General features: G+C 42.0%; 2 protein-coding genes across 2 annotated transcripts in view; one reads left to right on the top strand and one right to left on the bottom strand.

The window, feature by feature from the left end:
* Window positions 1–14,732, top strand: part of VSIG1 (V-set and immunoglobulin domain containing 1) — a gene marked incomplete at its 5' end in the record, with an annotated part of 34,787 nt that extends 20,055 nt beyond the window's left edge. Inside the window, 5 exons of the mRNA XM_084638933.1 lie at window positions 3,883–4,081; window positions 6,518–6,673; window positions 7,631–7,750; window positions 9,278–9,416; window positions 10,642–14,732. Coding sequence (XP_084495059.1) covers window positions 3,883–4,081; window positions 6,518–6,673; window positions 7,631–7,750; window positions 9,278–9,416; window positions 10,642–10,837 — 810 coding nt within the window. The 3' untranslated portion in view covers window positions 10,838–14,732. The remainder of the gene's footprint in view (window positions 1–3,882; window positions 4,082–6,517; window positions 6,674–7,630; window positions 7,751–9,277; window positions 9,417–10,641) is intronic.
* A 130-nt stretch (window positions 14,733–14,862) lies between these two features.
* PSMD10 (proteasome 26S subunit, non-ATPase 10) lies at window positions 14,863–22,641 on the bottom strand. Its single transcript, XM_084638934.1, has 5 exons — window positions 22,476–22,641; window positions 21,644–21,742; window positions 20,326–20,472; window positions 20,058–20,224; window positions 14,863–17,787 (listed from the first exon to the last, which is right to left on the bottom strand). Exons 1-5 carry the CDS (start codon window positions 22,587–22,589, stop codon window positions 17,634–17,636), a joined length of 681 nt encoding a protein of 226 aa, XP_084495060.1. The 5' UTR covers window positions 22,590–22,641; the 3' UTR covers window positions 14,863–17,633.
* Between the last annotated feature and the right edge of the window lie 69 nt (window positions 22,642–22,710).

The raw sequence follows: 22,710 nt of genomic DNA, 5'->3' as shown, positions 1-22,710 counted from the left end.
CATGTAGCTATGTTTGTTCTGATCACATCCTTTTCACCCCAATTCAATTTCTGAGCAGTGAACACAGCCCTGGTTTGTCTGGGCAACAACCAAGCCAGCCTACTTTTGTTTCTCTTTCCATTTTTCATTCAGTTTGTGTGGTCTAATATTCACCAAGTGTTCAACCACAACTCCTTGGCTTTGTGGTTGACCAGCATATTGTAATCTGACTGTAACAGTGCTCTGAGCTATCCACTAGCTTGCTCCTGTACTGTTTCTGCCAATATTATCCTTTGGAACTTGGTTTGCTGGTTTCACTGTAGGAGATTTCATATACTTGAGAGCCAAGCGTGCCCATTCACTAGCAGTTGTTGCCGCTAGCTACCCAATAGGTTTAGCATGCCAGCTACTCAGAGGTGATACCTTTTGAGCTCACCCCATATACACCCTACTCTGTTACATTGGTGTTAATCAGGAGAGACTCCAAATTCAGTGGCATGACTCTGGTGTGAGACAGGTATGAATGAAAGTAGATTCAAGTTTATGCATGCTCCACCTTTCTTCTGAGGCTATTGAGTGACACTGCAAGGCAGATGTGTCAAAAGTATCTGTGTTCTGTTGTAACCTTGACCTGTAAATATATTTTGAGGAGCTGTAGTAGGTTCTAAGCAAGTACAGTCATTAAATAAGCAGCAAAAATAGAGGCCAGAATGATTTATACGATATATGCACCAGTGGTTTGTGGAGAGAGAGATGTATCGAAAAGAGTTTTCAATTCTTATCTCACATATATGAATAAGAGCATCTACAGGTATACTAGCTAAGAGGAAAGAGCAGCAGTCAATGCTTATACTTCAGGGGATACACGTGCAGTCAGGAAGAACTTCCCCTCCCATGACACAGTACTGCAAACATAGGTATGTAATGACCATTTAAAATCTACCTCTGAAGCATCCGCTATTCAATGTCACACTAGATGCCTCATTAGTCTGTTGCAATAAAACAATTCCTGCATTAATCTTAGTGACCGCAGCTCACCTCATCAGTTAACCATAGAAACAAAGAAAAACATTATTTGCATACATAATGGCCCAGATCTTCATAGGTGTTTAGTCACCTAAATACCTTTGAGCGTCTGGGCCTATGTGGGTAATAAAGACTGAGGTGTAGATCAGCAAAGCTCAGCTTGTCTAATATTATAGCATATTATTAGAGCTCAGCGCTCACTTTTCTCTTCTCCCTACCCACCCCTTCTCCCACAGCTATACTCCCATTTGAGCTCATCTCCTACCCAATTAACTTCCTGATAAGGGGCACACCTGCAGCTGCTTTAACATCAAAGCTTTCTATCATAGAATATCAGGGTTGGAAGGGACCTCAGGAGGTCATCTAGTCCAACCCCCTGCTCAAAGCAGGACCAATCCCCAATTTTTGCCCCAGATCCCTAAATGGCCCCCTCAAGGATTGAATGCACATCCCTGGGTTTAGCAGGCTAATGCTCAAACCACTGAGCTATAACTCCCCCAACATAGTGTTATTGTACATAGTGTTATTCCTGCCTGGGATGGTTGAGAGAGTAAAGTTTGGCAGAATCAATGGCAGGAAAAGCTGTGGTCTATTTTAACTCACATTTTGAGTTCTGTTCTCTGCCTGACAATGCTACAGGTTCTAGATGTATTCTGAGGGAAAAATAAACACCCTCAGGGTAAAATCCTGTCCCCCACTGACTTCAGTGAGGCCAGGATTTCACCCGTAATGTGTTTTTATCCCTCTTCATAGCTAGAATGAAGATGTTGGTGCATTTATGATAGTGCCATGCTGTGGGAATACAGTAGCTGCTATAGCACAGCAGGTACACAGCCTGGGTTTTGACCTTCATTGAAAAATCTTATCTTTGTATTAACCAACTGTACGTTGGCAGTTTTGGGGTGTAGCTTGCCTTAAGCTAACAAAGACATCCAGATAACATTGATTAAAGACTTCAGTCAACACTGCGTCAGGGTGCACAAGTGTTTATTTTTTCTTCAAAATGCAATCTACAGATCTGCAAGGCAAATGGAACTGTGCTTATTGTCTGGGGGGTGGGGATTCATAGCATGAACTAAAGCTGACTGGAAATCTTTGACAAAATAAAATTTTGATGAGTCAGAAGCAAATGGAACTTGACCAAAATTTGTGAAACTTCCCCTCACACACTTTTCAACCACCTCTTGTAATAAGCCAACTGTCAGTCCAGCAGTGACAAATATTATTGTATCATTGTTCCTGAAACACAGTTGATATGAAAGAGGCTATACTAATTAAGGACCCAATCCTGTAAACATATTGGACATATTAATCCTGGACATATTAATATTGCTGACTACCATGGGAAGACCCACTAAAACAATGGATCAGCTCATTATGCCTGGAGCACATTGTTTACGAGAAGAGCACGTCAAGTTGTACATTGCCAATTAGTCATGGGACAGCATTTATCAAAGCAGGCATAGAGTAGAGCACTACAAATTCCAAGCTGTAGCACTGTTATGCAGGAGTATTATTGTTAAACTCTGGATAAAAATGGCAACTGTTTCAATATGTCTTTCATAGAAGTTGATTTTTTTCAGTACACTGTTTTATAATAGAACTAAACAGGGCTGAGTGTGACTAGTTTATCAGAACTTTTTACATTCCTGAACCAAACCCATCACCATGGGGTCTGAGATATCAGTAGTCCTAGATAGACTGAAGGCCTAAGATTCAAACCACTACCATCCACAATGGGCCCAGTTCTACATTTCATTCGAATCAATGGAGGTTTTGCTATAGACTTTTATGGGAGCAAGTTCAGTCCATAAGTCTATAGAAGCCACTCCGGTTTTCACATTGCTATAAAACAGGAGTAACACTACTAACGGCAATAGAGCTCATCTGAATGTACAACAGTAAGTCTCTTATTTGAGGGAAGATGCTGGATGTTTGAAAGACAGATGCAAATCCCCACAATGTGCCCAATATGTCAATAATTTCCCATTAGATGGAGAAGTTACTCCTGACTTACATCCCTACAGCATATTGGGAAAAGGAAAGAGCTGGGGCCTGCCTGAGCGTCTCTGATAATAGCCCCACCCCTGCATGACACTGATGGGGATGGAAACATTTTGATTGCATGTCTAGTATTTTTATTGTATGTATGGCACTCCAATGGCTTGTGGTAGACACCTCTGCCCTGTATTGTGATTGCCTCCACATTTACTGCAAACATAGCTGGTCTCTGGTTTGCTTACCCTTGTGTTTTGTCTTTCTGAATTAGCCAGTCTTAGCCATCTTTAATTAGATGCACTTCATCCCTTTTACTGCTTGCTTACACTTTCATTTAGAAAGCAGAGTTTTCACTAACCCTGCAAATATCCATTTTTCTTTGCAATGGCAATTCCATTTCTTATGATAATCTTGTACTGGCCATACATGATAATCTTGTAACAGGACGTATTATCAGTTACATTACAAATAATTTGCCCTCTAATTAGCCCTTCTGTTAATAGTACATAACTTAGCTTTATTGCTTAGGTGTGTAACATAATGGTCCATAATCTTGCCTGGCAGTTGGTTTCTTGTAAAGAAAATATGCCTTTCCCAAATATCCCACTCTATTTCTGCAGTTTCCACAGTGTATTAGCTACTAGACACACACCCAGAATGACCCAGTCCCTGCCCTGAGGAGCTTATCATCTAAGAATATGATTAGAAATTTAGATTGCAATGTACAGCATGGTTTTAATCACAGCTTTCTTTACAGGGAATTGGGCATAAGATGGCTTTTCTTCTTTTGAAATTTCTTTGTATTTGACATAGCAACATCAAACAAAATGCAATAAAAGCTCACTTCTTAGTTAACTAACGATCTGTTTTGTGTCACAGATCTATTATTTTCAGAATGGACAGGCTTATGAGTATGGGGAGTTCAAGAACAGAATAAATGGGACAACAAACCAAGGAAATGCATCAATAACAATCTCCAACATGCAGCCCTCGGACACCGGGTTCTATACCTGCGAAGTTTTCAACCCACAAGATTCAAATGGACGGAACCAGAAATCAGTGGCTGTCAGTGTACTGGGTAATTTATTTTGCATTGTGTTTTTATCACATAGTGTTGAATTGGGATTCAAAAATGCACCACAGGGTACCCAAGAGAATAATGTAATGGGGAGTGGATGTGAACATTGGCATCTTTTGGTCAGTTAGTGCAGTGAGCCCCCTGGAGCTGTGCGATGCAGTAACTATCATGGTAAAGAAACAGGACTTATTTTAATTGATAGAAAGATTCTTTTTCCGGGCTGCTGGACACAGACAGAGCCAGTGGTATTCTCCACCTCCCAGACAAACAGCACCCGTGCTGCCTCATGTGATGGGTATGTCTACACTGCAGCTGGGAGTAAGCCTCTCAGAGCAGGTAGACAGATTCGTGCCAGAGGGGCTCAAGATGGCATGCTAAAAATAGCAGTACGGTCTGAAACCTGTCCGTATGGACATTGTGGCTTGGGCTGGACTTCAGGCTTTCGGGAGGTTCACTCCCAGCTGCATGTAGATCCACCCTCTTCGTCCTGGCCTGGATGAAGCAATCATGGAAAGGATTGCTGACTACACTGCCTGTGGAACATTGCTCACCCCTAGTGAACAGGGTGACATGTTTATGCTGAAACCTTTGCTCATCTAATAACTACACTCACCTGTCCTAATGGCCAGTAAAATCTGAGTCGCCATGGGAGTCCTCCATGTAAACCTTGCTGCATTATAGAGCCACCTATTACAATGGCCAGAGAAATATATGTCCCTTTGGTAGCTGTTACTACCCAGCTTCACTGGGTAGTAATTAAAACACACTTTTAGTTGGGAACCACAACCACACCCTGAAAACATTACCTGAGCTAGGATTGCTGGCCTAGGCTTTAAGGCGGAGCCCAACGTTTTAAAATTTGGAAGCCTAAAGCAGCTGTGAAAAGCAGGCCACTTTTTGATATAGTTTTAGGCCCCCAAATCTGAAAATGCTGGCCATAGTAACTTAGAATCATAGAATCATAGAATATCAGGGTTGGAAGGGACCCCAGAAGGTCATCTAGTCCAACCCCCTGCTTGAAGCAGGACCAATTCCCAGTTAAATCATCCCAGCCAGGGCTTTGTCAAGCCTGACCTTAAAAACCTCTAAGGAAGGAGATTCTACCACCTCCCTAGGTAACGCATTCCAGTGTTTCACCACCCTCATAGTGAAAAAGTTTTTCCTAATATCCAATCTAAACCTCCCCCACTGCAACTTGCCTAAGGACACACAGACAGTCATTGGTGGAGCCAGCAGTAAAATCCAGAAGTCCTGGTTCCATAAACAGTCCAAATGCTGCCTCTCTATTAAAAAGTCTAATCAATGTAGCTCTCTGTTCTGTGGTGTGTACAGAGTACACATCAGCTGAAAGAAAGCAATAGTTCAACCCTGAACAGATAGTTGAACAAGTATGAAAAGCAATGAGAGAAGAAAAATTTTACTTGCTAACAAGATAAATGTTAATACTAACCCCATCTAACAACTATCCACATACTCTCTGGATAGTTGATTAGAGGGAGAAGTCACTGCATATGTGAAAATGGCTCCAGCTGTGTCATTTGTCTATACAGAAGAGACAATTAAAGGCAAATGGAGATAAATCCACTGGAAGAAACAAATTTTCAAAGCACAGATATTAAAACCATCCTGAAAAACAAACCAAACAGCAGTTACTCTGCAGCAGAATAATAAACAAGAGCATATATGAGTTTGACTCAAAGCTTGAAAAATGGGATTGCTGTTTTCCCTAGAAAAGCAAGCATCACTGCTTGTACTTATACATGCAAAAACTGGGCCAGATTAATCACTGGTGTAATTCCACTGCAGTGGAGTTACAGAAGAGGCCCACAACAATATGTTTAAATTGTGTTAAATGGGTGACGTGAGCAAGCAAACACAGGAAATTAAAAACAACACAGGTGTAGCTCAGAGTAGGATATGGCTGAGTACCAAAACAGAAAGGTAGCATTTTGCACAGGTGTCAATGACTCTACAGGTGCCAAGCAGTGAAGAATCAGGCTATATAGATCTTTGCACTCATATGGAATAGACCCACTTACACCATAAATTACAATCCCATGAGACAGAAAGTGATTTGACTGGGATGAAAAGTGACACTCGTAATATAATTGAAATAACTGATAGTCTTTTCTATCAAGAAGTAATACCTTACAGCCTTTATAAAAGTATTTAGTAGGATAAACACCATGAAAGGCAGTAAGAGTTTTCCCCTGACTGTTCACTTTTCTTTATTGCTGCTCATGTCTATGTGGGAGAGATTGTGGTCAGACTACTGGGCCAGGATCTGATTTGTTATACTGGTGGAAATCTAAAACAACATCACCAAAGTCAATAGATTATTTACACCAGTGTAACAAAGTAGAATTTGGTCTAGCAAGATTTTGGCCCAGAATTTGTACCCATGGTCTAACTATTTTTCCTGCTGTTATTTTACAGTCAAACCTTCGCAGCCTCACTGTAGCTTACGGGGAACCCCTGAGACAGGCCACCTTGTCTCTCTCTCCTGCTATTCTGAAGAAGGGATGCCTGCGCCTACATACCAGTGGTATAGAGTATTAGGGGAGACCCTCAAACCCATGACAGAACAACTCAGTGAGTAACTTCCTCAGTACTAGTGTGTAACGTGCAAGACCTAGAGTGTGATGGCTTGAACCATGCCGTCAATATTCTAGTCAATACAGAAAAGAATGCATTTCCCCCCTTTGTGTGCAATAATGTGGATTGAATTTATTTTTAACCTATCAAAACTTACTAACAGCCATCACATAAATCATTAGCCTGGTTTTGTTGATTTTACAATATATAATGCTGCTGGCCTCAGAGAAGATAATTATGTAAAAAAAAAAATTCCTACCTGTGATACTAATGACACCTCAGCGCATTAAAATGAAAAGAACTACAACAATCTAATTTACTGATTTTTTTTTTTTTTTTTTTTGTAATCTCACTCACCTTGGAGTGAGTGAGATGCAAATTTATACTAAACTTATACTCAATGGAACTCAAATTGTAGTTTTGTTTTCTAGGCCCCTGCATCACACAGACAGAGAGTATCTTGTTTCCTCATTGGTCAGGTGCCAGTGAGGTTATCTTAGCTTCTTAACCCTTTACAGGTGAAAGGGTTTTTCCTCTGGCCAGGAGGGATTTAAAGGTGGTTAGCCTTCCCTTTATATTTATGACAGCCCCCATTGTGAAAACACTTAAGCATGTGCATAACTTTACACCTGCAGAGATCCCATTGGCTTCAATGGTATTACCCAAATGAGTAAAATTACATCCTTCTGTGTTTGCAGGATAGGGGACCTGGTTCTCATACACTTAATGTGATGCTGCAGAGTTCTCTGTAAAATGTTGGAACAATTGTTTTCAAAGAAGATAAATGGTTCTAAATAGATTTGTTTTTAAGGAAATCCCTTTATTTAAATGCTGCAAAATTTACAATACAACCTCCCATGCCTTGTACTAATCATGATTCTTATTCAGTAAATACAAGTAATTACCCATATAGTATATAAACATGCATGTTCATATGTTTTCCATTTGTCACAGATACAAAAACTGGGCTTTTCATTATTGGTAATCTCACCACCTTCGAAACTGGATACTACCGGTGCACAGCTAGTAACAGCCTTGGAAACAGCAGCTGTGAAGTTGACTTGTCTGCAGCGCGTGAGTTCATCATATGAATGGAATAAAATATGCTTTACATACAGCATAATCAGAACGACAAAAAGAGTTAACATTTTTTTAAAGGTAGATTGTTTTGGAATAAGAATTGGGTTGGTGGTCAGGAGGTCCTCAGTTCTCAACTCAACTGGGCCTTGCGTGGCTTTGGGAAAGTCATTTAACCTCTCTGCCTCCATCTTCCTCCTGTAAAATGGGCGTACTAATGTATACTTAGCAACATATCTCACAGGAGTGTTGTGAGGCTTAATTAGTTAATGTTCCTAAACTACTTTAAATAGCTAATACACTATACAAATGCCAATATAACACCACACCCTGGACTGGGTTGTCAGCAGCAGGGATTTGAATCCAGAACCTCTGGATCTATAACCACGAGCTTCTATAGTATGAGTTAACTGATAAACCTAGCTCTGTTAGATGGAAGGCTGTAGCAGCCTCACAAACCTTTATGTGGTTCAGTCAGTAGAGGGGGACACAGAGCAACACTGAGTAAGCATCCTGAGTTATACACACCTCCTATCTAGGGAGATCCACCCATTTCAAATCTCTGCATGGATCGCCACTTTGTAATTCTCCATCCCTGGGTGGTTTGTCAGCAGTGGGGATTGAAACTTGGACCTCTGGATCTAAACACGAGTCTCTAATTGGCTTTGAGCAACCAGATCCAGGCCTTAGGTCTATTGACTTCAAGCTCACAATCCCAATGGGGCCTAGAACACTTTACAAACACCATTGAAATGCTCCAGTCTATGGAGTGGAGTGTTGCAGCTGTTTAATAGTGCAACATTAGGCTGGAAAGAAAGAAGAGTACCTTACCCCTATTGTTCTCAGCCTGTGGACTATCAGAGCTCTGTGTGATCTTACCTGTTAGTCAGTAGAATTAAATGTTCTGAGAACGGAGCAACAGGGGCTTGGGGTGGGTCCTTGAGATAATTTCTCTCTTAAGTGGTCTGTAAAATAAAAAAATTGCCTTGCTCAAATGAAACTACCAGAGAGATGCTGGTAGATAGACTGTAACAATGTGAATTGGAACTTGGATAGGACACCAGGCTAACACCCGTGAAAATGACCTAGGATCCTTAGCGATCATAGACAGGCAGGGCTTGCATTTTATATCTCAACAGAGAATGGGAGATAGAGGCTATCCAGAATTAAAATCTTGTTTGCAAGGGTTGAAGAGCCAAACAGCCCTCCATATTGTCGAACAGCAAACATCTTCTCTCTCCTGTAGCCAGTCATAAAAGTGGGGAATGGATTATTTAGGTTTGTTGAGCCTCCCACTTCTCTCTCCGTCTGCTTGGGTAGAGAACAGCTAGCAATATAGTGCCACCTAGCAAGAAGCAGGGAGGCAAAGAATAGTGAAAGCCTGACTCCCCCTTTCCTGAAAGCATGGATTTTAGTTCTCAGCTCTTTGAGCCCAATATCTTCTTTCCATCTGGTACCCCTTCAATGGGATTATCTCTATACTGGTGGCTTTTTAAAATTAACACTGTGCACATATTTTTCCAGATTCAGAAGGTGGTCTCATTGCTGGAGCATTAATTGGAGCAATTCTGGGAGCAGTTGTTATCTGCATTATTGTCTGGTTTTTAACCAAGAGGGAGAAGAAAAAGGAGACAAAAGAGAAAGCAGCAAATAGTGAAATGCAGTAAGAATTTTTGTTTGCTTGATTGTAAGACAAACATTTCCTGACCAACCCCCTCAATAGAGATGGTCAAGATGGATCCAAAACCAAAACTACCGCAAACGTTTCTTTGGAACTAAGTCAAATATGGTGCAATAACATTTACAAAGTAAGACTATTTATTTTTGTCTCACTTTGAAACTGTTATTTATAGCTTCTTGCAGTGTTGGTGTACCTGTGTTGATCCCAGGATATCAGAGAGACAAGGTGGGTGAGGTATTATTCTATTCTTTTTCTTCTCCCTCCTGTTTAAAAACCTGACAATAATGCAGCTAATACCTCACCCACCTTGTCTCTCTCTCATTATAGCTTCAACAGGAGAGATTGAGGGAGTCCCACATCAAAATATCCCATCGCTCAGTGGCTAGAGCACTTTCCTGAGAGATGTAGGAGACCCTAATCAAATCCTTTTCCTCTCTGAGGCAGAGGTGGATATTGAACCTGGGTCTTCCATATCCCAAGTGAATGCTCTAAGCACTGGCTAAAAGTTATAAGGTGGGTGGCATCACCTCCCGCTCCAACTGAATTGTGAATGGAAACTGATCCAGTAGGTGGCCTCTAAGCATGCCTACCAGATCACACCCTGCAGGCCAGAGGCTCCCCTGTAGGCTCCTCTACCTGTTTTCCTCCCATTCGTGGATCAGGCTGAGGCTCATGCAGGAGACAGGCATCTGGACTCCTAGAGTGAGGCAGCAGTGTGCATGTCCAGAAGCAGAAACTTAGATGCCTAGGGGAACTTTTACCATGAAAATTAAGGTGCCCAGTAGGTTTAAGTGCCTACAGGGTTAGGCAGCAGCCAAGTATGAGTGTTGTGGATCACAGTGCAGCCTAAAACTGGGTTTTAGGTGCCTAAGTGACTTTGTGAATCTGGGCCCAAGTGCTTGACTAAAGCATATCTTCCAGAAAAGCATACAGCCTTGATTTGATGTGAAGACTTCAGGATATGAAGAATCTCCCACTTCCCTTGGGAGTCTGTCTAATTAGAGTTTGTGTGGCTTTAACTTCCAGCCATTGTATCATAATACTTTTATGTACAATGGGGAGCTCTAGGTGCTAGTGGGTAATATAATCAATCATACTATAGCCATTAGGTCAGGGTTTTCTAAGATGTTCCTTTTGGGAGGCTCTATTATAGGGAGGATTTCAATTTGTTATTAACTAGTCTAACCCTCATCTTGCCTTCCTGTAGACCAATGTCTCAGAAACAACAGGCAAATGTCGAATACGTTAATATACCCACCCAAGAAAATGAGTCTGTTGCCACAGCTACACCAAGCAGAGAAGCTAATGCAGCCAATGAATACTCTACTTCTAAGGAAGTTGCTGCCTCTGGAATGCCTGAAAATGATGAGATGCAAGGAGTGGAGACACAAGCAAGAGCCTAAAAATTCTACTGCAATTTCCTTATCTGCTATGGACCCCATCTTCAAAAATGTTGGTATTGAATTAATGCAGGAAGGAGTGTGGTTGTAACCCACACATCTGCATTTGTGGTATTAATCACAAGGCAGGAGTTTGAAGAGCATGCCTTCAACCATCCCAGAAGTACGCATATCCTGGCCTCATTTTTCAATTTTGTTATTGCACTTATTAACTATCTAGCTATGACTGTGTACCAAATATGAATGACAGCATAGCTAATGTCTCCATTTATCCAACCCATTTGAGAATATTAATTTTAAATGGGTTTGGAAAGACAGACAACACGGGAGCTTTCTTCTTGGCTGCTGGTGAAGTTATGTGATGGCCTGTAAACACAGGAGTCCCTTTTCTGAAAGAAAACGGTCATTGCCAGCCAATCTGAAGAGCTGCATGTGCTGAGAATGACACAGGATGACTCTCTTAGCAAATACGTTACAGTGTCTAAGAACCTGATCCCGCACCTTGGAAATCAATGGGAGTTTGGCCACTGACTTCAACAGGTACAGGAGCAGACTCTTAGAGCATGTGTTCGTATCTGCCTCTAGTAGCCATCCCCAGCAACAGAAAATCAGCCTGCCACTCACTCGCAGCTAATGCAGTTACACCTTTAACTAAAGAAGTGCTTTGGTAGGAATGTTGCTGAAGTTCCTGAGTTCAATTATCACTGATGATCAGAGTCTGTATGAATGGCTCATTAACCAAAACAAGAGGGTATCAACATTTGAGGCAAACTCAGAAATTCAGACTGATAAGGTGCTAATTATGATCTGTACTATAAAAGAGGGTTCTGTTTTGGCCAACTAACATTATTTATGAAATTCCATATCTATCACTTTGCTATACTCTAGTGAGTTCACTTTATACATACAGACACAAATTCCACATACTGTTGTACAATGTACTCGGACACATTTTTCAGTTTTGTTGCCTCAGTTGAAAATTGACTGGACTAGATGATAGGGGTCAAATCCTGAACTTGCTGAAGTCAATGGCAAAATCTCCAGTGAAGTCAGTGCCAGGATTTCACCCTAGCAGGTATCCAAGCCCAAATATCTAAAACGTCAGGGCCAAATCTAAAGTCATTACTCAGAGCTGTCTCAACAGGCAAAACTCCCGTTAATTTTAATGGACATTTTGCCTGAGCAAAGATTGAAGGTTTGGGTCCTTAAATTCCATGATCATTATGAGGTTACCTGAAATTTTCGGTAATCTTATTGAAGTTGCCTTGTGAGTATGACAAAAACTACAGTACTAAACAATCTCACTAGGAAAAAAAAAATAATGAGGCAGTACAAGCTGCTCATTGATTATATGTCATTCCTCACCACAGGTGAAAAAATGTTTGCTAACGAAATATTTCAAGTGAATGCCAGACAGAGGGAGCCCTCTACCTAGCTAACAACAGTATAAACTTTATTAGTAAAAATGTTTCCACTGTAATAGGCAAACCCTATGTGGCATTTTGCTCCTCCTAGCATGCAAAATACAAGTGATTTTATCAGTGACCCTGTTTATAGCTACATTTTTTTTTGTTTGTTTTTAATTGATTTTCTCAGGTCTTCAGGTTTGATACGGACATTTAAAAAAACTACCTACTGTCCTTTGGCTCTATAAAATAGCATGGTCTTCATTTTTATAAGCATATTGTGTAATCGTATAGATTAACATCTCTTCTTGGTTTTCTTCACCTGATCTCTTTGCTTTTTTTCCTTAACATAGCTTAGTAAATTAAGTTACAAGGCCTTATAACGAGAAGAGGTTACTATGATTTCTACAATAATATAGGTCATTTCAATATTCATGGAACTACCACTAGTCACACATTTGCTGAATATGAATGGGATCTGCAGCCTACGTAAAACTAATTGCAAATAAAGTGTGCGACAGCCGTTCTCAGCGAATATAAAAAGCTAACTTCCTAACATCAGCTTTTCTAATGCACCTCATCAGAATGCTAGATTGACTTTGGGGGAGGGGAAGTGGGGGAGGTTTTTCAGACAAAGTAAGTTTACGTGGGTGTATTTTTACTAAGGGAGGTTGATATGTTTCTTACCATTTTGGGATGCATCCAGATATGACTGCAACAGAGCTGGCTTCAAACATATGGGTTATGATGATGTAGGATTATAACTGTGCTTTTGCTTTCCGTGAACATCTCGGCAAATTAAATAAAAAATAATCAATCGTGTTTGTACAGCACAGAAACCAATGAAGAGCTGCATGAGTGGTGGACGCTATTTTTCAGAACTTTGCTCTGATGCGGTAGACATCTTTTCTTGTGTGACCCAACTATCTTCTCTGGGGAGATGGGGGAACATTATTAGGTGCCATGGAGTCACAGGGTCTGGTCTATGCCCCAGCCTGTAACCAGTCTCCAGGGAGTGACCCCTTTAATGGGCCAGGCCCCAAGGACCTACACAGTTCCAAACAGGCAGGTCCATGGCCTCCGTGACTCAGCACCAGCAATCCCTGTCTTTCTCCTTGGCTCCCTGCAGCAAATCCAACCAAGCCAGAGTCCGGTGGGAGGCTTGTGCCGGCCCCTTCAAGACACAATGCTCACAGCAACACAGGGAGCCTTTTCAAACAAGGTAACGGTTTATTATTACCTGGCACACAGAATCTGAAAGTCCTTATGTTAGCACACAGAGGCAGCAGTTAAGCAATAGTCTATCCTAATCAAACTAGTGCCCTGATGAGCCCTCTCTGGTCTGGCCACTTGAGTCCCTCCAAAAGCCCCCTTCTTCCAGTCCCTCTGTTGATTTGGGTCAGATCAAGACAGTTTAAAAAAAAGTGACTATTCTTTTCCTGCTCCCCTACCCCTGACAACTCCTGTGTTGTTTCAGAGCAGGGTTAAACCCCTTGCACCTACTGGGTGGCAATGCAATGTACAGAGGGAAACTGAGGCCTGCCTAGGATTCATAAAATTATTACAGACAATTCCTACTTCATCACACTAGGGAAGCTCCATATAAAAAGTCACACAATGTCTCTTAGCCATTATCTCCTGGCAAAAGCAGGATTCATAGGCTGACAGACAGGAATGCAGCAATGTCTTTGACCTGAATAGATCCCAAATAGCCATACAGAATTCCATACCCACCCCTTTACAGCTCAGGATTGCCATAGTACTCCCCTCTCCCCTAGTAGCATGGCTGACTCACAAGTTATGCTATGCTTGGTTCTCTACTTTCACCCGTGTCCCCACACAGGGGCTGCGAGGGCATGGAACGGTAGTTGTTGCAATGAGCAGCATTAAGCACCTGTTGGAAATACTGCCAGGGAGAAAGCAATATAAAGCTACTCTCTCTGTTCCCTTCTGTCCTACTGTATCCCATCTCCCCATAGAAGCCGCACAGTTTTGATGACACACTGGCTTCACTCCTCTCTCTACAACAGCAATAGGGGCATTAGAGTAGAATTTCACTCCTTGCAGCAAGGTACTCATACTTATAGATGAGTAACAGACTTCGTTATTGACATAAATCCCAAACCAAAGATTACTTTACTGATCTGAAAGCTCAAACCTTGGACATTCTAATACTTAACCCTATCACCACCAAAACCTATACAATGATTTAGAATACGTAATCATTCTGATTTAGTTTGATTCTATATTTCTCTCCATCATAACCCTTTGCAGTAATATTATACAGCTCTGACAACACAGGGGTTAGGACATAAGAACGAAGGTTATAGTCCTTAGTTCAGAAAGTTCCTGGAATTTAGTATTTAAGAGATGCAGGTTGAAAAGCAGCTTAGCCAAAATCATTGGTTTCTCTCTCTCTATCAATTTTGCATGTCAACAGCTTATTATTAAAGAACAAGTTTTGCTTGGACCCTACCACTCTCTCCTGAGAAAACTTAAAACTGCATTTTATTTTCTAGTGTGGAGATCACTTTGTATGAAGTGTTCAGATACAATTTTCTGGTTTGCTTTACAATTGTTGGTAGGAAACTGCAATCCCTTTAGTCCATTATACAGAAGCAGTCACATTGTGAAAGTTTTATTATCTGGTTTTGTGACTTTTCCTTGTAACCGAAGGATAGACTGATTCTATTTACATGCAGTCTCTCTCTCCCACATCTCAGCTCTGGCAATATTTCAGCTTACTGATTTGCTCTTTTATTTGACTTATGTGCATAAGTGATTTAGCTAATGATACAGATTCTTTTGTTACATATAAGTTTAATAAAGTTTGCCATTACAAAACTTTATTATATTGTTCACAACAGAATTTTGTTACGTAAGCACCCTAACCCCACACAAACAAACAAACAAAAAAATCCACCAAAAGGGGGGGGGGGGGAGAAAGGGTGTCTAAGTCTCACTGTCATCTCTTAAACAGTTCCTTGCTGCTAAGTCCTGTGTTCTCAATTCTGTGTTTCCCTAATACTGAGATGCCTTTTCCATCAGTGAATTATGTTAATCATATGCTTCCTAAAGCAGTGCAGGGGCAATGTCAACTCTGTTCAGGAATAACAACAAACTGAATGTATTGGTCACGTAAAAAGGTTTTCTATTACCCATTCAGTGTTCATCAGCACAAACGTAAGACATAGGACACTGCCAAGGAGAGGAGGAGGAAGCCATCAAATGCTTGGTTAGCAGACAAAGCCACAGGACTACATCACTTCATTGGTTTACTCCTCTGACAAAGAATGGTCCAGAGGGGAGGGAACAGCATGGAATTCATTCACAGTAAAAAGTACTATCTATTCATAGCCTATGAATATAACTTTATGCAACTCAGACTCCCCATGAAAGGAGAATGTGAGGTGGATACGCTACTCTCCCACTACTCTGAAAGTTCATATTTAGGAATATGAAATTACTGGAAATTGTCTTGCCATGGAAGCTTCTTTTCATCCGAGTCAAAGCTAGCTCACACCTAAGTCTGAGGCCCCTCTGCCCCCCCAAACAAAAGAGACAAGGAATTAATGGAATAGTGACAGTTTGACCTCGGAGAAGTGTTCCTATTCCAGAAGAGTTCAGCTCCAAGTTATGAATGTGCACTGCTGTGGTCCTCCTAGGAAGAGGAGGACTTTCCAGAAGAACTGGTTTCCAGAAAGACCAGTTTTATTTCGTAAGTGTTCATGGGACTAGGAGGAGCTTCTGCTGGAAGGCGCTTTACAGCCACATAATCACAGCAGGGAAAATTCAAAGAAAGCTAAGTAAAGTAATAACTCTCACTATAGGGATGCAACCTCAGGGTACTGCTTGGAACTTTTGTTACAATTATCACCTACGAGACTATTAGTACAAAAACCAGTACATGCCCATGAACACCACATCTTTCAGTCATACAACAGTTTTATCTTCCTATAACTAAGGAAGCAGAAGTTGCTGCTGGTAAATAAAGGGTGCCCTGGACTATTGATATTAAAAAGGTAAACAGCACATTAAATGTCAGAGATAATATTACACAGTGGGATGCACCAAATCACCAGCATTGACAGCTAAAGAAGGAACTGCAAAGAGATTTGAGCTAGTACATCTGAGGAAAAAATCCAGAACACAGATATTCAATGGGCACAACACCTCTTAAAAGCTGGGATATTAAATAAAGGCACATGATGATAGCAGACAGTAAAATTAGATGGGAGCTTGCAGTGAGACATACGGGGCCAGCAGAAAGCAATGTAATTAGATGACAGTGTCTCTTAGGATGTACATTACTAGACACAGTTTGAGCATCTCAGAACCAGGAAGTGTTTGACAAACTGAAGGGAACATCACAGACTAGAGGGCCAGACAGACAAGCAACAAGGACGTATTGAGAGTGAAGTATTCATAGCTATGCCAAAAGGGGGTTTGACAAATGAAAGGGGTGGCAAATAGAATTTACTTCTAGAAGTAGTTGAAATGGTCGTGTAGATAACAAGGAGGGAGAGGAATAATTTAGAGTGGTCTGAAGTGAAATACGAATTGGATTAAACTGAAAATAACAACTGTGTAATATGAATACCAAGAAGGAAAAAGGAAAAAAACACCAGCTCCTTTACATGATGCAGAACTGATTGGAAATTTTCCAATCGAATGGTTTTTTTTTTTAGGACTGTTTTCTGAAGTCTCAGCTCCTCAGCAACCTGCCAGGCAAACTGACCTTGAATTTTGGCTTCCAGAGGTCCCAAAATAAGCTCCCTGCGATCCCCATCAGGTGGGCTGCTGAGAAGCCAGCAGCCTGTATGTCCTGGGATCCCCAGCTCCTCGGTAACTCATCTGGGTGGGCAGCCAGGGATTCCAAGAAGCATATTTTGTTTTGGAAACACCTAAAACATTGTAGTTCTATGGAAGTTTTTCACAGAACTTCAATTCCATTTTCTGGCCAGCTGTAACAAAAAGTAATATCAGACTGTGGAATGGGCTTCCAAAGCAAACCTAATTTTAAATGGCTCAAGCAACAGGTCTGAACACAATATACTATAAAGAAACAATCCCACACTAGGCCCTGTAAAATAGAAAAGAGAACCTAATAGGTTTCTTCCAATTCCAATTTATAAGAGTAACAATAATTTTACATGAAACAAAACTGCAGGATACTAAAAATACTTAAAAAGTGCTGACTGGTTTAATTAACAGGCAATTAGAAGAAGTGCACTTGGAGGTACAATTGAAGGGTACTGATATATACCACTACATACATTATATATGCACATTATAACAACATTTAAGCCATTACCATTAAGCTAATAAATATTAAAATAGTCTTAAATGTGTGCATCAGGAATGGAATTCAAGGCATAACTCATCCAACACTGCTAGCCTTCCACCAATCTTTTAAGTACAGTTCCCAGGCCACCTTTCGACACTTTCAGTGGGGTCTTTTCTTCTTTATTCTCAATGTAAATACTTGCACCATGGGACACCAACAGCTTCGCCTCATCCACTCTCTCTTCATCACAGGCTAAATGGCTGTAACAAGAACGAAAAACCCATGATTATTGCCAAATCTACCAAGTTTAAAGTGCCAGTCACTAAGGAGTTCATATATAGCCACAATTGAAGTGTCATGGATGTTTCACAGGGGTAGGAGGTAAAGGAATATGGGGAAAGAGCACACAATTCCAAACCTGAACATAGACTTCAATGCCTGTTCCCAGTCATTCCACTGCCATTAGACAGCTTGAGTATTTCCCAAGGCTGCTGTCTTCTCAAGCCCAAGACCATTTCAACACTAGATTGTTGCCCCGCCAAGGCAGCCAGCCGGCTTTGGGAAGTCAAAAAGGGTCCAATATCTGAACCTCAATTATACAACACACACACACAAATAGCCTCCACATGCATTGAGATGCCTGCGTTTGGTCAAAAATCCCTCATCAAAAATGGGAAAAGAATACATATTAGCAACTACACCATTTTTATCTGTCATTGGCCAATTGGCAATTTTTAAAAATGTAATCTGATATTATTGCACAACAATAGCAAACAGAATGCAATTATTCCTTAAACAATAGAAGTGAAATCCTCACTAATATTTTAGTCAAATATTAGTTTTGCCATCAACTTAAATTTTACTGTAAGAGTTTACATATGGATATTGCCCTAGATACTTGCATTTCAAATACTGGACTTTAACTTCTGCTTGTTTGCTTAATAGTAGGGTTGTCAATTAATCGCAGTTAACTCACGTGATTAACTCAAAACAATTAATTGTGATTAATCGCAGTTTTAGATTTAGACTTCAGATTCTTAAATCTTGGGTCAAGTGCTGTAGCTGTCTTTAGAAATTTCACATGGGTACCTCCTTTGCATTTTGTCAAATCTGCAGCAAAAGTGTTCTTAAAATGAACATGTGCTGGGTCATCATCCGAAACTGCTATAAAATGAAATATATGGCAGAATGCACGTAAAACAGCAGGAAACTTACAATTCTCCCCCAATAAATGTAATGATTGCATTATTTTTTTTACTGAGTGTTGTCAGCATGGAAGTATGGCCTCTGGAATGGTGGCTGAAGCATGAAGAGGGATACGTATGTTTAGCATATCTAGCATGTAAATACCTTGCAATGCCAACTACAAAAGGGCCAAACGAACATCTTTTCTCACTTTCAGGTGACATTGTAAATAAGAAGCAGACAGCATTATCTCCTGTAAATGTACACAAACTTATCTGTCTTAGCGATTGGCTGAACAAGAAGTAGGACTAAGTGGACTTGTAGGCTCTAAAGCTTTACATTGTTGAGTTTTTGAGTGGTTATGTAACCAAAAAAAAAAAAATCTACATTTGTAAGTTGTATTTTCATGATAAAGAGATTGAACTACAGTACTTGTATGAGGTGAATTGAAAAATACTATTTTTTATCATTTTTAAAGTACAAATATTCGTAATAAAAAATTATAACATAAAGTGAGCACTATACACTTTGTATTGTGTTGTAATTGAAATCAATATATTTGAAAATGTAGAAAAACATCCAAAAATATGTAATACATTTCAACTGATATTCTATTAACAGTGCAATTAAAACTGCGATTATTCACGATTAATTTTTTTGAGTTAATCGCATGAGTTAACTGCGAATAATCAACAGCCCTACAGAAGACTAACAGAATAGCTTCGTCTAGCATTTATACTGCTGGCATATTGTCTACCGCAGCGGTTCTCAACCTGCGGCCCAATTAACACACAGCTGTGGCCCAGCTCAGCTGCGTGCTAAAGGCTGGCCTGCGTGTCAAGGTCCCAGGCTCCTGGCTGCCCAGTGCAGAGTGGTCTGGGCTGCCCTGCTACCCAACAGGGCGGGGCAGGAGCCACACGGTATGGGATGGGGCAGGCATCCGGGGTTGGGGCAGCCGGCCAGCCCCGCAAGCTCCAGGATCCAGAGTCGGGGTCTGAGCTGCCGCTGCCCTGCCACCTAGCCCCTGCAGCCCAGGTCATACAGTTGTGGGCCACATAATAAGTTGAGAACCATTGGTCTACCCTCTAGGGCCAGTAGAGTTGAATTACTGAGTGATTGTTACTGTAACTAGGTTTTAGGCTTCATCAGGAAACATGTAGAAAAATCTCTAGTATGTATTTGAAAAAAAAATTAAAACATGATGACTGGAAATGAGGGAAACATCTTGTTACCCTTCTCTAAAGTTTTCTGAAGGAACTGATAGTTTGAGGATACTTGCATTTAAGTAATGGACTTTTCAGTTCAGAGAGATTAAAAAACAGAACAGAAACGTAACATCGCTTACAGAGGTGTGTTCCCTTCAGAGTCCTGCATATTCACAGACGCTTTGTACTGCAGCAGGATCTGTATCATTTTTAGGTTTCCTTTGGCTGCTGCTCTATGTAATGGAGTGGATTCAAAGTGGTCTGTTGCGTCAGGATCAGCTCTATTCTGTAACAGCATAACTGCAATCTAAGTATGTGCGGAAATGGGGGGAAAAAAAAATCACATAAATGACCATTTTAATGATAATACAAAGGAAGAGAAAGACCTGATTACATATGAAACCATACCTCTTGTCTATTTCTGGAGGCTGCATAATGCAGAGGTGTGCAGCCATTTTGATTAACATCATTCACTTGAGCACCTTTTCCAATCAGAGCTTTCACAATTTCATCATGGCCTGCTGAAGCTGCAATATGGAGAGGAGTCCAACTAGCCTACAGAGGCAGGAAAAAATAGTTTAAACCCTACAATTGCAAGGAAAAAGCCCACTATAGAGTAAGGTACTAGTCCGAGTAAGAGTGGCAGAAAGGCCTTCAAAAAGTTTCTGCAAGATTATTTTCAGTAGACAGTAGAACACTGAAGAGAACTTGACAACTTCCCCTTCTTTAAAAACATTATTGTTCTTGCAGTACTGTTCGTAATAGACATTACTACTCCAGTTTGTCCACCAACTAAAGGAAAACGCCATCCCATCAGCAACATGGGCTACCTTGAGCACATCAAACCTATCCTCTGCTCTCTACGATTGCTTCCTGTAGAATATCAAGTCAAAGTTCAAGATCTCAGTCCATACCTTCAAGGCGCTCAAAGGCCTGGGCCGAGTATATCTAAAAGATCCCCTAAAACTCCAGGATAAAGACAGTGGTAGACAATTCTGCTCCTCAGGCACTTTCTACCATAAGGATAATGCTCCCCTATGCAGCAGACAGAGCTTCTTTGGGGGCTGGTCCGAGACTGTGAAACGAACTCCCACAAGAACTTAGGACCATCACAAACGTTATCATCGTCTGTTGGAGAAGTTACACTTCTTCAGCCTACCTTGTCCAACACAAAGCAGCATGTACATTTTACTAAGAACTCAGAAAAACCACACACTACACTGCACAAACAGGTCTCTTTCCAGAAAGGAGATGAGAGAGGCAGAACAAATCATTTGTGACAGATGTCATTCATGTCACTTAATGCACTACTGGAAGGCACTCAGATATTACAGTAATGAAGGCGACATACAAATCTATGCAGAACAGAATAAGATTTTAGTTACATAACAAGTAGTCCAGTATTCATAGTAATCTATAATTACTATCCATGGAAATGAGTTTGCTACCAAATCCTTAGGGGGACAGTCTCCTTGTGGAACCTTCCGCAATCACCAGGTGGTTCATTCTTAAAAACGGTGCAAGACTCCGGACTAAGCACTGAGAGCATGTAGATTATCAAACCCAACCGATATACTAGCGGTAACAAAGGCATGAGCTTTGGGATCTGGCCAGTTCTACTCACTTCCTTCTCGATTCCTAAAAAATCAGTCCATCAAGCCCACAGCAGCACAGAACATACTCCTGAAAGCGGAGAAGAATGTTTCTTGGAATGTACAGAACTTACGTCGTCCTTGTCATTGACAGGCACGCCCAGGCCTAACAAGAAATGCACGACGTCCGTCTGTCCCGCTGAGCATGCCCAGTGCAGCGCTGTTCTGCGATCCTGCAAACAGGAACACACAGGGCATGGGTCAGCTGAGCTCCTAGCACAGGACCCTGAGGGGAGACGGCAGGGCAGGCAGCGGGGGGGAAAATACATGGGAGAGAGCAGGGCTCCAGCTGAGACAGACTGACAGGGCCCCTGTAGTGTAGTAAACTGCTCTGAGTAGGAATGTGCGACTGGCTGCCTATGCCTTTTTGAGCCCAGCCCTGGGAAGCCGATACGGAGAGGTACTGCCTGTGAGAAGGGAAATAAGAAAGTCCCTTTGCCCCCCACCATTTTTGCAAACATTGGTGTCTCAGTCCCACTGGGGTAACGGTTACCCCCTGTGCCCCTGCCTGGGCCGGGTTTTGCCCCCTGACACCTCTGCCAGCGCCTCCCCCCGAGCTTAACTCCTGCGCCTCCCCCCAAGCCTTGATTTTGCCCTTGAGCCCCTCTCCTAATGCTGCCTCCAGCTGCTTGACCCCCCCGACCGGTCAATTTCCGCCCCCTGCTCAGACCCGGGCCACCCCCCTGCCCCGATTCACCCCCTTTGGAACCCCTGCCAAAAGCAGTCCGCGGAACCGTAGGGCTCATCAGGGCAGGGCGAACGGCGGTGGCTTCAGCAGGTGTACTGAGCATGCGCACGGCACCCTACGCGGCACATCCCCCCAAGCCCTGGCCCCTGCCTCCCTCCAACGAGCCGGCCCAGCGGAGAGTTCGCCCCTGCGGCCCCGAACACCCCGCTCCGCCTGACCTGGTCGCTACGGGTAGCCAGGCCGCGGTCCTCCCTCAGCCGGTCCTGCAGCAACTCCAGCTGCCCCGTGTAGGCCAGGTTACAGATCTCCACACTGGACACGGAGCCCTCCATGCCGACGCCCGGCAGGCGCTCTGCCCGTCCCCTCAGGAAAGGGGGCGGAGCCACGACGCGCCACCGCCTCCCCCCTCCAGGCAGCCAATCAGAGAGGCAGGCCGGCCCGGAAGGCGCTGGG

The sequence above is a fragment of the Lepidochelys olivacea genome, assembly GCF_965140295.1.
Source record: "Lepidochelys olivacea isolate rLepOli2 genome assembly, chromosome: 9".
Taxonomy (NCBI): Eukaryota; Metazoa; Chordata; order Testudines; family Cheloniidae; genus Lepidochelys; species Lepidochelys olivacea.
The sequence above is the reverse complement of the archived record's forward strand: the minus strand, read 5'-3'. Positions and strand labels throughout refer to the sequence as shown.

Coding starts and splice junctions, on each gene's coding strand:
- PSMD10 (XM_084638934.1), bottom strand. CDS start 22,589: ATGGAGGGCTCCGTGTCCAGTGTGGAGATCTGTAACCTGGCCTACACG. Junction 20,473..21,643: donor CTGTCAATGACAAGGACGAC/GTAAGTTCTGTA, acceptor CTGCCTCTGTAG/GCTAGTTGGACTCCTCTCCA. Junction 17,788..20,057: donor TCTGAAGGGAACACACCTCT/GTAAGCGATGTT, acceptor TTCTTGTTACAG/CCATTTAGCCTGTGATGAAG.